General features: G+C 37.2%; 1 protein-coding gene across 2 annotated transcripts in view; it reads left to right on the top strand.

The window, feature by feature from the left end:
* Nucleotides 1-1,384: 1,384 nt before the first annotated feature.
* LOC133532686 (uncharacterized) overlaps nucleotides 1,385-14,496 on the top strand; it is a 31,954-nt gene continuing 18,842 nt past the window's right edge. The window contains exons 1-7 of one of the 2 annotated variants that reach the window (XM_061871453.1): nucleotides 1,631-1,733; nucleotides 2,107-2,514; nucleotides 4,996-5,167; nucleotides 6,583-6,646; nucleotides 7,731-7,806; nucleotides 12,524-12,542; nucleotides 13,985-14,134. In XM_061871453.1, coding sequence (XP_061727437.1) covers nucleotides 1,700-1,733; nucleotides 2,107-2,514; nucleotides 4,996-5,167; nucleotides 6,583-6,646; nucleotides 7,731-7,806; nucleotides 12,524-12,542; nucleotides 13,985-14,134 — 923 coding nt within the window. In that variant the 5' untranslated portion in view covers nucleotides 1,631-1,699. Of the gene's footprint in view, nucleotides 1,734-2,106; nucleotides 2,515-4,995; nucleotides 5,168-6,582; nucleotides 6,647-7,730; nucleotides 7,807-12,523; nucleotides 12,543-13,984; nucleotides 14,135-14,496 lie in introns of both variants that reach the window. The other variant, XM_061871454.1, reaches the window with a different exon arrangement.

Raw genomic sequence — 14,496 nt, 5'->3', positions numbered from 1 at the left:
AAAACCATACAGGTTTCCTACAAAAGAACTATACGAAATTAGTGACCAATTAACAATCAGGAAACTGTATGTTTTGAATACAACGCTCAGGCTACATAAAACCCTAGATTTTAACTCTACTATTGAAACTCGTCGACGTCAAAACAGTGTTGCCCCCTTATCAAGCTATAAATCTATGTTTGCCAAAAGGCAATATAAAGCGCAATCGGCATACATCTACAATAATATAAATAAGCTAATTCATATCCATCCATTACTGTTGTATAAGTGTAAGATAGAACTCACAAAATGGCTGAAACAACTAAGTTATGATGATACGGAGTCATTATTGTACCACGTGAATTATTAACTATACGTAATATATAGGCTGAACACATACATTAATCCACTCACACACACACACACAAATATACGAATGTATATATATATATATATATATATATAGGTATATATATACATTATTACGTATATTCACTCATATATTCATATATTAATTAGGCTAGAACATAAATCAAATAGCATATATATATATATATATATATATATAATAAATATAGCTATAAATCTTTCATGTACTTATGGAATATTTCCCTACTACTAAGTAAAAAGACTGTATGTTATGGAGGAGCGGGGCATCCTGATACAGGTTCATTCACCTAAAAGGAAGCTCCAACCACTTATGTCAAATTGTAAACCTTTACTTTATAAGGAAAATAAATATTTTTCATTTTTTTTTTTTTTTTTCAAAATGTGTTAAGGTGTGGTAGGGGAAGTGCGCCATGCCGTCTAAGTGCGCCTACCTTGAATATATCGAAAACTGCTTATATACCTACTACTAATATCACTAGTATTCTACAACACACTTAGAGTCTTAAGTGTTGTAGAATACTAGTAATATTAGTAGTATATAAGCACTTTTCGATATATTCAAGGTAGGCGCACTTAGACGGCACGGCGCACTTCCCCTACTTCACTTTATAACAAAAAAAATTATTGGTTTCCTGATTATAAGTACTCGTTTATACACCTAGTTGTTTAAGAAAATTTCGTGCTTTGGATTTGACAGGTAAACGCGATGGCGCTGAATAGCTCCATACATTTTACGGTAACTTGACATAAGTTGACGTAGCGACAATTCAGTGACAGCAACGCAGTACAGCGCCATCTATTTTGGATGTCAAAATAAGAAGCACATTTTTTTTCTTAGACTTTACCTCTCTAGAATCAAAGATAAGTTGCCAGCCATTTAGACAGCCCAGACAGTGGAAGTGTTATTTTAAACGTCAAATATATTATTATGTTTATATGTATATATATATATATATATATACATTTTTGGAAACAATCAAAAAAATGAGTTTTACTTAACACTTGTACAGGCTGGGCTATCAAAACCGTTGCTTACTTAGCTCGGTCTAACTCTATTTCAATCGATTTTCTTTGCTAGTAAATAAACATTTACTTACAATCTCAATTCCAATAGAAAAAAAATATTATAACACATTGTACCTTAATCAATTTAGTTTTACGGCCACAATTAATAATTATAAAACAGAATGTACTCGTATTTGAATTTAAGGTGTGTTAAAAACTTGATTAAGTTTTTTAATTGATTTCCAATTAAGCAGATACTTTTTTATCATAAAGCTTTGAGCGTTTCCAATGGGAGGAAATGCTTATTGACTAGAAAGGAAGAAAAATGAAGCAAACACTTGTTTTTTTCTTCATAATAGGTATGTATGTCATAATTGTATTCCTTATCGTGTGAGTCGTGGGAGGATTCGGACTGGCAAACTACGGTCAACACTGGTGTCTAGACGTCCTTATTGACAGATATCAAAGTGACAAGGAACACTTTGAATAGACTAGTTTTTACGAAAAAAATGTACCAATTCATATTAATCCATAAATTTTCCAAGAACATGTACTTTATTATGTATAAAACATACAAAAAGTATATATATATATATATATATATATTTTTATTTTTTTTATTTGGTTAAGCTGGATTTTTTTGGCATAAGCTGTGTTTTTTTGACATATAGCGATTTTTTTAATTTAATAGTTTTGTTATTATATTTCTTGCATTGTTATTGTGTTTTTCAGTAATCCTTTGCTCGTCGTTGAACGGGAAGACACCTTCTGAAGATGAGATCTATCACAAACTTTCGCCAGGAGCCTTCTTTTCCATGAAGGACAATGATGCCAAGGGTCCTGGTTTAGGCCCTATGGGCCCTGCTGGACCTGGTATGGGGCCTATGGGTCCTGGTTTAGGCCCTATGGGCCCTGGTATGGGTCCAGCAGGGCCTGGTATGGGACCTATGGGACCTAGTATGGGGCCTATGGGACCTAGTATGGGGCCTATGGGACCTAGTATGGGGCCTATGGGCCCTGGAATGGAGCCTATGGGCCATGGTATGGGGCCTATGGGGTCTCCGGGCCCTATTATGGGGCCTAAAGGGCCTATTGGACCTATGAAGCCTGGTATAACGGATATGCGAGAGGGCAAAAAAGGTACGTAGATAGATATCCACACATAGTATCAGAAACATAACTCAGTGTTATTACTTTGTTTGTTTGATAGCTTATTTTGTATTGCATTTTCATGGTTCGCCCATATTTAAGTAAAAGTTCATTATAACCTAAATATTTAGATCTGAGTATTGTCAGGCACCAATATCACTACGCTGACACCAAGGCCGGTTTATAAAATACTGGTAAATACCGGTTTATTTCGGTTTTCCTCCGAACTTTTATAAAAACGCAAACGTGTTAAGAACTTTATTGTAACCTATAAAAACCGGTTTATTCGACGAGCGACAAAACGGCTGGCCGCCCTGTTGGTTAGCCACGTAAACATAGACACCGTCAGGAATAACCCGGTTTTTATTGCTCTAAACCGGTTAATTTGACAAGCACTGTTCTCATAAAAACCGGTTTAAAAATAACAGTTTTTCGAGCGAAACCGAAATCAAAAGGTTTTGCGCTAACTACATGATCACGGTTTAGAAATTTAACCTGTTTCTGCGCCTTGCCTGACACTAACAATTTGCATCAATATTTACTTAATTAATTTTGTATTAAACAGAAACATTCGAGAATCTCTGTTTTGCCCTATGGTTGACTGGTAGAGAATGCCTGTAGGCATTAAGTCGGCCATTTGTACTTAATTATATCGTGCAATTAAGTTTAAATAAATAAAAATCTGCAAACGATGCCATAGAGATTAGAAATAAATAAAAAATAAAAAATTCACTGTCATCACTATGCAACTTAAGCTCCAGACACTCGAGAACAGCGAATATTTCCACTATATGCGATCGGTCTGGCCTAGTGGATAGTAGCCCTGCCTATGAAGCCGATGGTTCTGGGCTTCTGGGTTCAAATCCTGGAAAGGGCGTTTATTTGTGTGATGATGAGCAGGGATTGTTCTGAGTCATGGGTGTTCCCTGTGTATTTAAGTATTTATAATTATATATATCATTATCTAAGTACCCACAACACAAGCCTTATTGAGCTTACTATGGGACCTAGTCAATTTCTGTAATAATGTCATATAATATTTATTTATTATTTTGGACATATTTACTACAATATTGTTACTAGGATTCGTCTTTGTTTCTATGAGATTTAAGTCGCATTCAATAAGTAACGGATAATGGTCAGACCAATAAACATCGTATAGGACCCTGGCATTAGTACACAGCCTATAAGCACAGCATATAAGTCAGCTTTATAAATTATAAAATATATGACTATTACTTGTTACTAACTCCTGCCCGTGACTTCGTCTGCGTGGAATGATGATCATCATCGTATAAATTGGTCCTATAAATTGGCGTAGGCATTCGTTTTTACGAAAGCAACTGCCGTCTGACCTTCCAACCCAGAGGGTAAACTAGGCCTTATTAGGCCCAGGCCTATTATAGAAATAAATAACATTTTAATTCACAATTATTTAAAAATAATTAATCATAAATCACATTTTGCGTATTCATATACTACGGGTTTTCTACTTTTTATTTTATTTTATTATTATTAATTGCTCTCGTCCTACTTTTATGTGTATCCAAAATTCTCATATTGCTACTCTTAATATTGATTTGTCTTTCACCCGTTAGTGTTTGATCCTTTCGCATTTTCTCAAAGGTTAGCTGGAAGAGATCCCTTTTAGATATAAGTTCGCCTTTGTACATAACAGTTGTTTTTGTTTTGTCTTGTCTGTTTTATATTAACCTGTTTATGTGCCATAGATACAGTGACATACATACATACAAATTAATTCAAATAAGTACATACATATATAAATCGGCCATATTTTATTGATTTTTATATTTGTGTCATGCAAATTTTGATAAAAATTAGTAGGTTTGATGTCCATATTCTGGTCGGAATAAATACAGAACCCACATTTTTAGGGTTCCGTAGCCAAATGGCAAAAAATGGAACCCTTATAGATTCGTCATATCCGTCTGTCTGTCCGATTATGTCACAGCCACTTTTTTCCGAAACTATAAGAGCTATACTGTTCAAACTTAGTAAGTGGATGTATTCTATGAACCGCATTAAGATGTTCACACAAAAATAGAAAATAAACAATAAATTTTGGGGGTTCCCCATACTTAGAACTGAAACTCAAAAAATCTTTTTTCATCAAACCCATACGTGTGGGGTTTCTATGGATAGGTCTTCAAAAATTATATATAGGTTCCTAATATCATTTTTTTCTAAACTGAATAGTTTGCGCGAGAGACACTTCCAAAGTGGTAAAATGTGTGTCCAAAGTGGTAAAATGTTGAACAAGATCTAGCAAGTAGATTTTTTTTAATACGTCTTAAATGGTACGGAACCCTTCATGCGCGAGTCCGACTCGCACTTGGCCGCTTTTTTATAATCTTTATGTTAATTGATTTACTGAAATTGCTCTTATGTTGAACAGAATAGGAAACTCCATCCAATAAACAAACAAAAAATAGCCCAAATATGCCATTTCAGGCTACGAACATTTCGACCTCTCAATACTGGACGATATGGTCAGGACGACTAACTATGCGGAGAATTTTGCCATATTCCCCAAAATGGATCCAAAAATGTTTGGCAAGGAGCAGAATGTATATGATCTCCTGTATAATTTATGTTTCTGCCTCTCTTACATCTGGCGGCGTGGGTAAGATATATTTTTATAAAAATATTCTATAAAAACCAATTTCGAAAATTACCAAATACCTATTATGCGAGACGAAGACACTGAGACAAAAAGATAGGAAAAGGTTTCTTTTTATACTACGTCCGTGGCAAACAAGCAATCGGTCCGCCTGATGGTAAGCAGTCTCCCTAGCCTGGACGCCTGCAACTCCAGAGGTATTACATGCGCGTTGCCGGCCTTAACAAATAACACTAGACTGGTCATCATAAAAGTCACGCTGATCTCAAAATTTCAAGCTAAATATGAAAATTTCAATGTCCCGTGCGGCGCGTGAAGCCCGTTCAAGGTCACTTTGTTGGCCTAGGCCATCGATGTTGTACGAAAATCTATTGACGGCGCACCTCTCTCAAGCCGAGCAACGCAGTATCTCGCAGCTTATTATTGCGAACTTCCAAATAATATTTCGATACGCATATTTTGATCCAAATCAATAAGTGTTTATTTCTCTAGATCTTCACGCCGGCGGAGTATAAATGGCAGCGCGCCGCCGCCGGTGTTTTGGGCTGCGGCGCGGACCACTACACTAGACCCTACTCATAGTGTTGCGTTCCTGCCGATGGGTGCCCTCGTTGAGCTCTGGCAACCTTTCTCACCGGTGGAACACAACACTAAAAGTAGATATTGTTATTTGTTAGGGTCGGCAACGCGCATGTAACTCTGGAGTTGCAGGCGTCCATAGGCTAGGGAGAAGGTTCAAGACCTCAACTAGAGTACGGAGCCCTCGTTGAGCTCTGACAACCTTAGGTACTCACCGGCAGGAACACAACACTATAAGTATAACGCTGAACCCATTTAGATGGAATTTGGGATGGAGGTGATTTGGATAGTTTTTATCATTTATGGGGATAAGAGGGGAGTGGAATTTATTATGCCACATCCGCAGTGTATGGAAGTACTATTTATATGTATATTGCCAATTTTACCCAGAAGAGGTCGCGAGAAGCTAATGTTATTCTTTTTTAACAATAAATAATTATTTATTAGGCTAATGTAATAAAAATAAACTAACTTAGTCTTATAGCGAAGAGTCTCGACCAGCACCTTGAGAGACTCTCGTTAGGTGGTTGGATCAAGGGTCAGATGCAGAAGGCGGTGATCTTGGACACGGCGCGGGTAGTCCGGCGGTTCCTCTCTCTGCAGCCCTGACCACCGGCAGCTTGGGCCCTGCCCCGCTGCTGGCGGCACCCTAGGTTAGGTTTTTTACAATGTGTTTATATGTGTTTTGTTTTTTTTTAATGTGTTTTTATATTTTACTTTTATATCCATATTGTAAAAAACCTGTCTAAGAAGTAAGAGAAATAAAGGAACTAACTTAAATAGCTAATATTAAATGTATCTACATAATATATATGAATTAACATCGTGTTGTTTTTCAGTCGTCAAAGTATTCGCAAATACTACCATTTACGAGACATATATTCAAATCATTTGGCGTTTGAGGTAAGATCGTTTATAAAATAGGAGATAACTGCGAAAAATGTAATATGCCAGTGGGGTTACAATCGACCTTTCTGGTGCTCTCGTCTCAGGCCGCGTAGCCAACGTTACAATAGTTCACGCTAGCCGAAGGGGATAGTGCCATACATTAGAAAGGGACAACATGATTCGTCCCTGAATCGCTGTCAAACTTCGATTTTCGAAGTGTCATTTCTGTACGGTAGTTCTATGGAAGGTAGAGGAACAATCTCCATATATCAAAAAAGGTCCGACAAAAAACCATAAATAGGTGTCGCTACAATACCTAGGATACTTGAGAAAAAAATCTAATCATAGACAGCGCACTTCACTCCGTCAATAACGCCTAGGTTCTTAGCTACTCTAGCGCTACTCTGGAGAGATCTGGAACTATTATTTATAGCTGACAGCTGGACACTTTTGCAACAGTTCTGCCTAATGAGATTCTGTTCCTTGCCTCTACCTTCCATAGGTAGTACTATCCTCTGCCTTCCATAGGTAGTACTATTATTTATTCTGTGACTAATACTAATAGCCTCATTACTGGATCCAGGCGTCAGAGCTGTAGGTGGAGGTCAAAATGACAAGCCAGCAAAAAAAAAAAACAGGAAAACTCAGATGTTCTGTAGCAAAAATAAAGTGTATAAAAATTTTTACACTCTTATTAAGGAATATAATTCAGCATAATAAAAGAAAAAAAAATGAATGCCAAAGTACGAGAAAAGTCTTCGTGTTGTCTCAATTATTGATGGCCGCTGCTATTTTAACATCAGAGCCAGTGTACATTTATTCGATAGTCTGACATGACGTACGCGTTTGCGTTAAGTCTCATTTTGTATGGTATTTTGAGTTTCCAAAACGTCGCGCTTGGCGAGCTGTTTCTAAATCCCTTCTTCTTAACACAAACGCGTACGTCACGTTTCACAATCGAATAAATTTACACTAGGGGTACAGAACTAATAAAAACATATTATTGCGGAAACAATACCCTACGGGCGTCGACTATGATTTTTTATTACTTCTCCCTGTTATTTTAAGTCCATGTTTTTGTAGATCTTATTTTTTACAGGTCGGCTACATTACTCACGTCATAATGACAAAGTATCAAAACATGTTGGAACTCTATGAGTACTGCAATACAAAGGGTACGTAGCTTATACTACAATATCCTGAATATAACTTAGGCGTAAGCGTAAGTGTCGCTTAGCGTATCATAAAAAAAATTACGAGTACGAGACGCGTAGAGTTCTGGGCACCAAGCGTCGCCTAAGCGTAATCATTTTATAAGTCAAATCTCATTAAATGAAACCATGTAGTCGCTGGCGTCAGTCGTCGTCAGATGAAGATTTTTTATTTTATGATTATGTCAGTAGTTTTGTTTTTTACGCGTGTATTATGGCTCCTCTTCACGATGGCCCAGCGCTGGCCCAGCGAGATGGCCATGCGATGGCTGGCACGCCACTACACGATGGCGACATTCAGTTGCGATCTATTCGTTTTCCAAGATGGACGTGGGAGCATTAGCCGCTGCAGCAATTTATTTATACGCCACGTACCAACCTTTTCTTAATCTGCACAATAATAAAGTAATTAAAAAGAAATGACGTAGAAGATTATGGTGGATGTTATCTATCCATCGCAATAAATAAACTACTTATTATGGGACAGTATTACACAAATTGACTAAGTCCCACAGAAAGCTCAATAAGGCTTGTGTTGTGGGTACTTAGACAAAGATATACATATTATACACCGTGTTTTTTTTTGATTTGCGTTAATTTCGAGGGTGCATTCCTGAGCTTAAATTAAGTAACTTTCTCAAAGACACCGATATTCTAATTAACTCCATTTCGGAGATAATCAATCATTAATTTTTATCTTATAAGGCCCTTACGAGCATGTACACTTGCCTTAGGGCCTGTTTACTTATTGATTAGTGTTTAGTGCGAGTTCATACATTTGCTACTAAACGTAAGTACTATCTCGGACGATCGACGTTCGAAATGACATTGATATGTCACAGTTTTCAATTGTTTGGTTGAGTTAAATGTAATGCCCGTGTTACAACAACGCTATATGCAACATTTAGTTATTTTTTACAAAAATAAAAATTGTAAAAAAAAACAAAAAAAATTTTTTTTTTTTTAAACTAACTATGCCATTTAGTTTCCTTAAACGTACTTACCGATACCCCGAAGTTAACGAAATTCAATAAAAACACGGTGTATACATATGTATAAATACTTAAATACATAGAAGACATCCATGTCTCCGGAACGAATATCCATGCTCATCACACGAATAAATGTCCTTACCAGGATTTGAACCCGGGACCGTCGGCTTCATAGGCAGGGTCACTACCCACTAGGCCACACAGGTTGTCACCTAAGTCAATTTAAATTTGCGCAATAAACTCTTCAAAGCTTTGAAACCCTACTAAAAATCATTACTTGTCTCTTCCTTAATGTGCCGCTGTGTAGGTATATATTATTTATGTATATTTAGATATGTAGGTATAATTTATGTATGTATATTTAGATATGTTGGTATCTAATATTAATTTCTTTTATTATTGGTTTATTTATTTATTTAAATTGTGAATGTAAGTACTGTATATACAGATGTCTGCGTAATGTATAAGTAATTTTCCTAATCCTCTAATTAATTCGTGCACTATTTGTTATAAAAACTTGTTTTTTTAAATATCCTGCTACCTTATTTCTATAGTTTTGGTCTTTATGTTTGGGGTTCCAATGTTACGCTTTCTCCCCGATATAACTCTAAAAACTTTATTCTTTCGTGATGCGGCCACATACTCGTCATTTTTAATCAAAATAATACACAGCACGCACGTCCTCACTCGACCGCGTTCGAGCACGCACTGAGGGATGGGCCACGTGTAGATGCGGACAGGCATCGCTGGTCCACTGCCTTTGATGTGCGGACGAAAAACCGACACCGCGGCCATCCCATCGCCATCCCGCGTGCCATAAGCCATCCGACACCACTACCCTCTCTACACGCTGGCCCAGCTTAGTGGGCCACTATGATGGTCCATCGTGTAGAGGAGCCATTAAGCTACGTCTGTCGTAATGACGTCAGAAATCTCATACGCTACGCTGCGATGGCGCTTCGTGTGCGGACTTGTTTGAAGTTGTTCGTTCTCGTTCTACGCGCGTATTACAATGCGCTTACGCGTCTCTTACGCTTGCGCTCCGTATGCTGAGGGCCTTAGTTAGCTCATTCGTCGACAGGTAGATCATGCCTTATAGCTCATTCGTCGACAGGTAGATCATGCCTTATAGCTCATTCGTCGACAGGAAGACATTACGAGTCCCCAGTAAGCTCGGCCGAATTTCATTTTCCGTACAAAAGTTTCGTTCCCATTTTAAAACTACGTGTTGGATTGCAATGAAACTTTGCAGATACAAAGACATGAGGCATATCTAGTCCAGTAAATTAGTTTATATTGCTCCAGTCTATAAAAAAAAATACGAAATAGAGCAAAGGTTTGAATAAAAAATTTAAATTATGTAAGTAGTATGTATGTAAAAGGTTTTTTTTTTGTATATGTAGTTAATTTAAGTTTCATTTCTCCACTACCTAAAGGTTGTCTGGAAGAGATCGCTCTGTAGCGATAAGGCCGACTGTTTATTACCTCTATCTTCATGTATTATTTGTGTTTCCATGTACATTTTTTCAGAGGTTGTGCAATAAAGAGGATTTGTATTGTATTGTATTGTATTCATTGTATTTTTTAACTATGGTATCTGAAGCTACATAAACTAATTACAAGAGTAGATATACCTTATCCTACTGTAAGTACAAAGTGTCAGAACAATCTAGCTAGTCGTTTAAAAATGAGAGCATAACTACGTTTGTATGGAGAACAGGGTGCCTACCGTGAAAACCGAAATTCGCAAATTGCGGGGATCTTTTTCTTTTACTCTCACTAAGATTTTTTTTTTTTTTTCGAATTAACAGCATTTAACAGCATTTATTAACAGCATTTTGTTTTATACAATTACCATTACAAAAAGTGCATGCAGAAAAAACGCAAACAAAAAATACAATCAAAAATAGAACATACAGGAAGGACATGCGTATTTTTTATGCTAGGGAATATGCTAGTCAGTTTGCTCTGGCTCCTACACTAGGCTCAGCCTGTCTCGTAGGTAACCCAGACTCAAAAGAGTTTATACAATTGGTGTTTATACAGTTTATACAAGATGTAATTAGAGTGACAGAAAAAATGGCCGCAATTGACGAACTTCGATTTTCGCGGTTATAGCACAGAGCATGCTGCGAGGTCTTCATTGAGACTTGTTAAGTTTTAATATAAAGTTTTAAGTTGTTAAGTTTGACGACCGGTTTGGCCTAGTGGGTAGTGACCCTGCCTACAAAGCTGAAGGTCCCGGGTTCAAATCCTGGTAAGGGCATTTATTCGTGTGATGAGCATGGATATTTGTTCCTGAGTCATGGGTGTTTTCTATGTATTTAAGTATTTATAAATATTTATATATTATATATATCGTTGTCTAAGTGCCCTCAATACAAGCCTTATTGAGCTTACTGTGGGACTTAGTCAATTTGTGTAATAATGTCCTATAATATTTATTTATTTATTTATTTATTTAATATTCATATAATATTAATATTTCAAGACAGGAACCATGAAATAGAATGTTCTTTATTAGGGTTCCGTACCTCAAATGAAAAAACGGAACCCTCATATCATATCTCTCTCTGCCTGTGTCGATCACAGCTGATTTGCTCCGAAAAAACTACCCGCGTATCCAACATGCCAATCGTTAACGCTCCGTATGGAACTAAACTCAACTGTCACTGTCGCACTAATATGGAAGAGTGAGAGAGATGACTACGCTACGCTACGGAGCGTTAACGATTGTCATGTTGGCTACGCGGGCTGGACCGATTGATTTGGGTACATACACATATGTAAATCTGTGACCCAAAGAAAGAAGTAGTACGAGTAGGTAAATAATAGTAGATTGTGTCACAGGGGATCAAAATTATATATTTACGGCTTGGGCGTACCTACATTGAATCCTGAACGAAGCGAAGGACTCATTGTATAATACTCCGTAGAGCGAGGGATTCTAAAATAGAATCCTGAGGGTAGTGAGGGAAATAATTTTGCTATCATGTGACTCACACTGCTTTTCACATCATTTATAAGGAAATTATTGTTTAAAAATATTATTTAACCTAAAAAAGGATGCAAAAAATAGTGCACCAAAACAGAAAAGTGCCACTATGATCCACCCTGTTAGGAGGAGGGAAGAAAAAGCTTATTTCCGAATAGATGATGTATAACTGGATTTTTCCGTTCTCTGGCCGGAAAGCGTCAACTTTCAGTCCGCTGCGCTAGACTTAGTTGCCGCTTTCCGGCTCCGTCGAACAGAAAAATAGTAACACTCCTCGGTCATTAAATAAGAAAGCCTCAGGGTGCCTAGCCAAGATGCCGATCATTTGCGCTACGACAACGAAACGCTGTTTCTCTATCTCACTTTATCGACCTGGTAAATTAATTACTTTGTGTGACAGTTATCAAATAAAATCGCTTACTATAAGGATTTCAAATATATTATACATATTATTGTCTGACATTGAACTTATTCAAAAATATAATCGAGATTTTACTATATTTTTCTCCAAAACTGTTGAGCTTAAAATTTTAAAAAAGAATAAAGAAAGGGCAAATATGAGTCGATTTTATGGTAATAATATACTATAGTTTGTCAACAGAAATGTGATTACTGAACCGTTGGAGCGCGACCGACACGCACTTAGCCAGTATTTTGTTTTAAAGTTTATGTATGATTCGTATCAATATTTCAGTGCCAAAGAAGAAAGGTGGGTAAGTAATAGAACGTTATAATAATTAATAATATACATTACATAAGGGAGAGCGTGGTAACAGAGGGTGGAAAGTAACAATTGTTCTATAGGTTTAGCTAATAGTCAAAAAACTTCGCTGCCATCAGGTATAGCTGGTGGCGCCCCCTCCTCTTGCATTCAGTCGAAACGCGGTTGCACTCGAAGCGATATTGTGCGCGCGACGCGCGTGTTGAAAGCCGATGTGTTTAAATGACCAATGCACAATTGCACACGTGTTTCATACGACGTTCTTCAACACACTTGAGATGAAAAAAAAAGAAATTTCTGGTGTCACCATTAAATACCAATATATTAAATAAGCTTGCGCATGAACTTTGGCAAAGTCAAGGTCCCTACAATATACAATCACGCTCGTTGATCGTAAATATTTGTAAAATTTGTGTTATGATAATTACATGTTTTGGTTCGATGTACATTGCTGCTTTTCTTACCGCAATACCAACGCAATACTGCTTTTTCAGTGTTGCCCTACTTCACTTTGCTGTACATTGCTACTGACATACTTTGCTTGACAGACTATAATTTTGATGTAAAATGTGGTTACAAGCTTAATGCGTGCCTTATTTGTGAGTGAAGTAGGTAGATAAATAAATAAATATTATTTGATATTTGCATCTGAGGGCACGGCCATACCCCCGCCAATACGAGACAAAGGGCAAAAGGCAGTGTATATCTTTTCTTGGCACGTTTCGTCGTATTTTCGAACCCTTGTAGTTTCGGTTTGGATAATGCTAAAGAGCTGAAATTTTTAGGGTACTGTCTAGTCAATAGACTTATCATAAATACCAAGTTTTATTGGGCTACCAATTATACTTTAGATTTTATAGATACCTTAATTTTCACTGTCCGAGCCATATGAAATCCGTGTCATAGACAAGATAGACTACTCTCAAGTCTGTATGCAAACAGATCTGGTCGTCAGAAATCTGTAACTTTCACCCTGCACATCCTAAAAAACGGGGGTACCTAAAATTACCTCCAAACCTGAAAACATTGGTTCCTGGAATCCTACAATCGTGAAATTGTGTGTGGTAGCAGTGATTGGAATGCTAATAAAAAAACAACAATAAAAAAATACAAAAAAGTTTAAAAGTGCTGGGTTGTTCAGTACTGCTCACAACAAAGAAAAGGCAAAGAAAAAGTCTAATGCTCAACGACTGTTATAACCAGAGTAAGCGTAGGAGTTGAAAATTGAGTTCCGGTTACTCTAGTTATAATATTAGCGGAAAATCGTTGAGCATTAGACTTTTTGTTTGCCGCGACATCTATTGTCGAGTAGTAATACTGAGAGTTCCACTACTTGACGCTAGATGTAGACAACGAAAATAAACAAAACCGTTGTATGGAGTGAGCACTCTTGGTCTTCTTAATTCTCTTTGCTTTACGATATTACGCACCCAGGCCGAGCAACATAACACGAATGCATCTGACGCACTTCCAGTACTCCATAGAACAAGACAGCCAGCAAATTCAGTATCTGTGCGACATGCTCAACGAACTGAAGAAGAAATACTCGATTGAGCCCTACGACCCGAGAAATAAATTTGACATGTAAGTTCATACGAGGTGTCAAGCGGCAGGTTTCTGATTTCAAATTCAAATAATTTTCAAACTTGAGGGTAACGGGACGGGTGTTTTTATAAGCTTTTATTTAACTTGCCCTGTGAATACAAATACAAATAATCCCAACTAGCACAACTAGTTGCTTAAGGGCTTTGGAGCTAATCCGATTATTCCGAAAGGTGCCAAGCTCAAGCGCCAGAGCGTGCACTGCAGACCTTATGCAGGCGCTTTACAGCCAAAGGGGCACAAGTTTTTGCAACCTACCGTTCAATTAGAACTTCATAATAGTGGCATAACAGCGCTACAGGAGCTGCAACTAATAATTAACACCACACTAAATCTCTTGTGGC

This window comes from Cydia pomonella, chromosome 27 (genome assembly GCF_033807575.1).
Source record: "Cydia pomonella isolate Wapato2018A chromosome 27, ilCydPomo1, whole genome shotgun sequence".
Lineage (NCBI taxonomy): Eukaryota > Metazoa > Arthropoda > Insecta > Lepidoptera > Tortricidae > Cydia > Cydia pomonella.
This window is presented reverse-complemented; position numbering and strand designations above follow the sequence as displayed.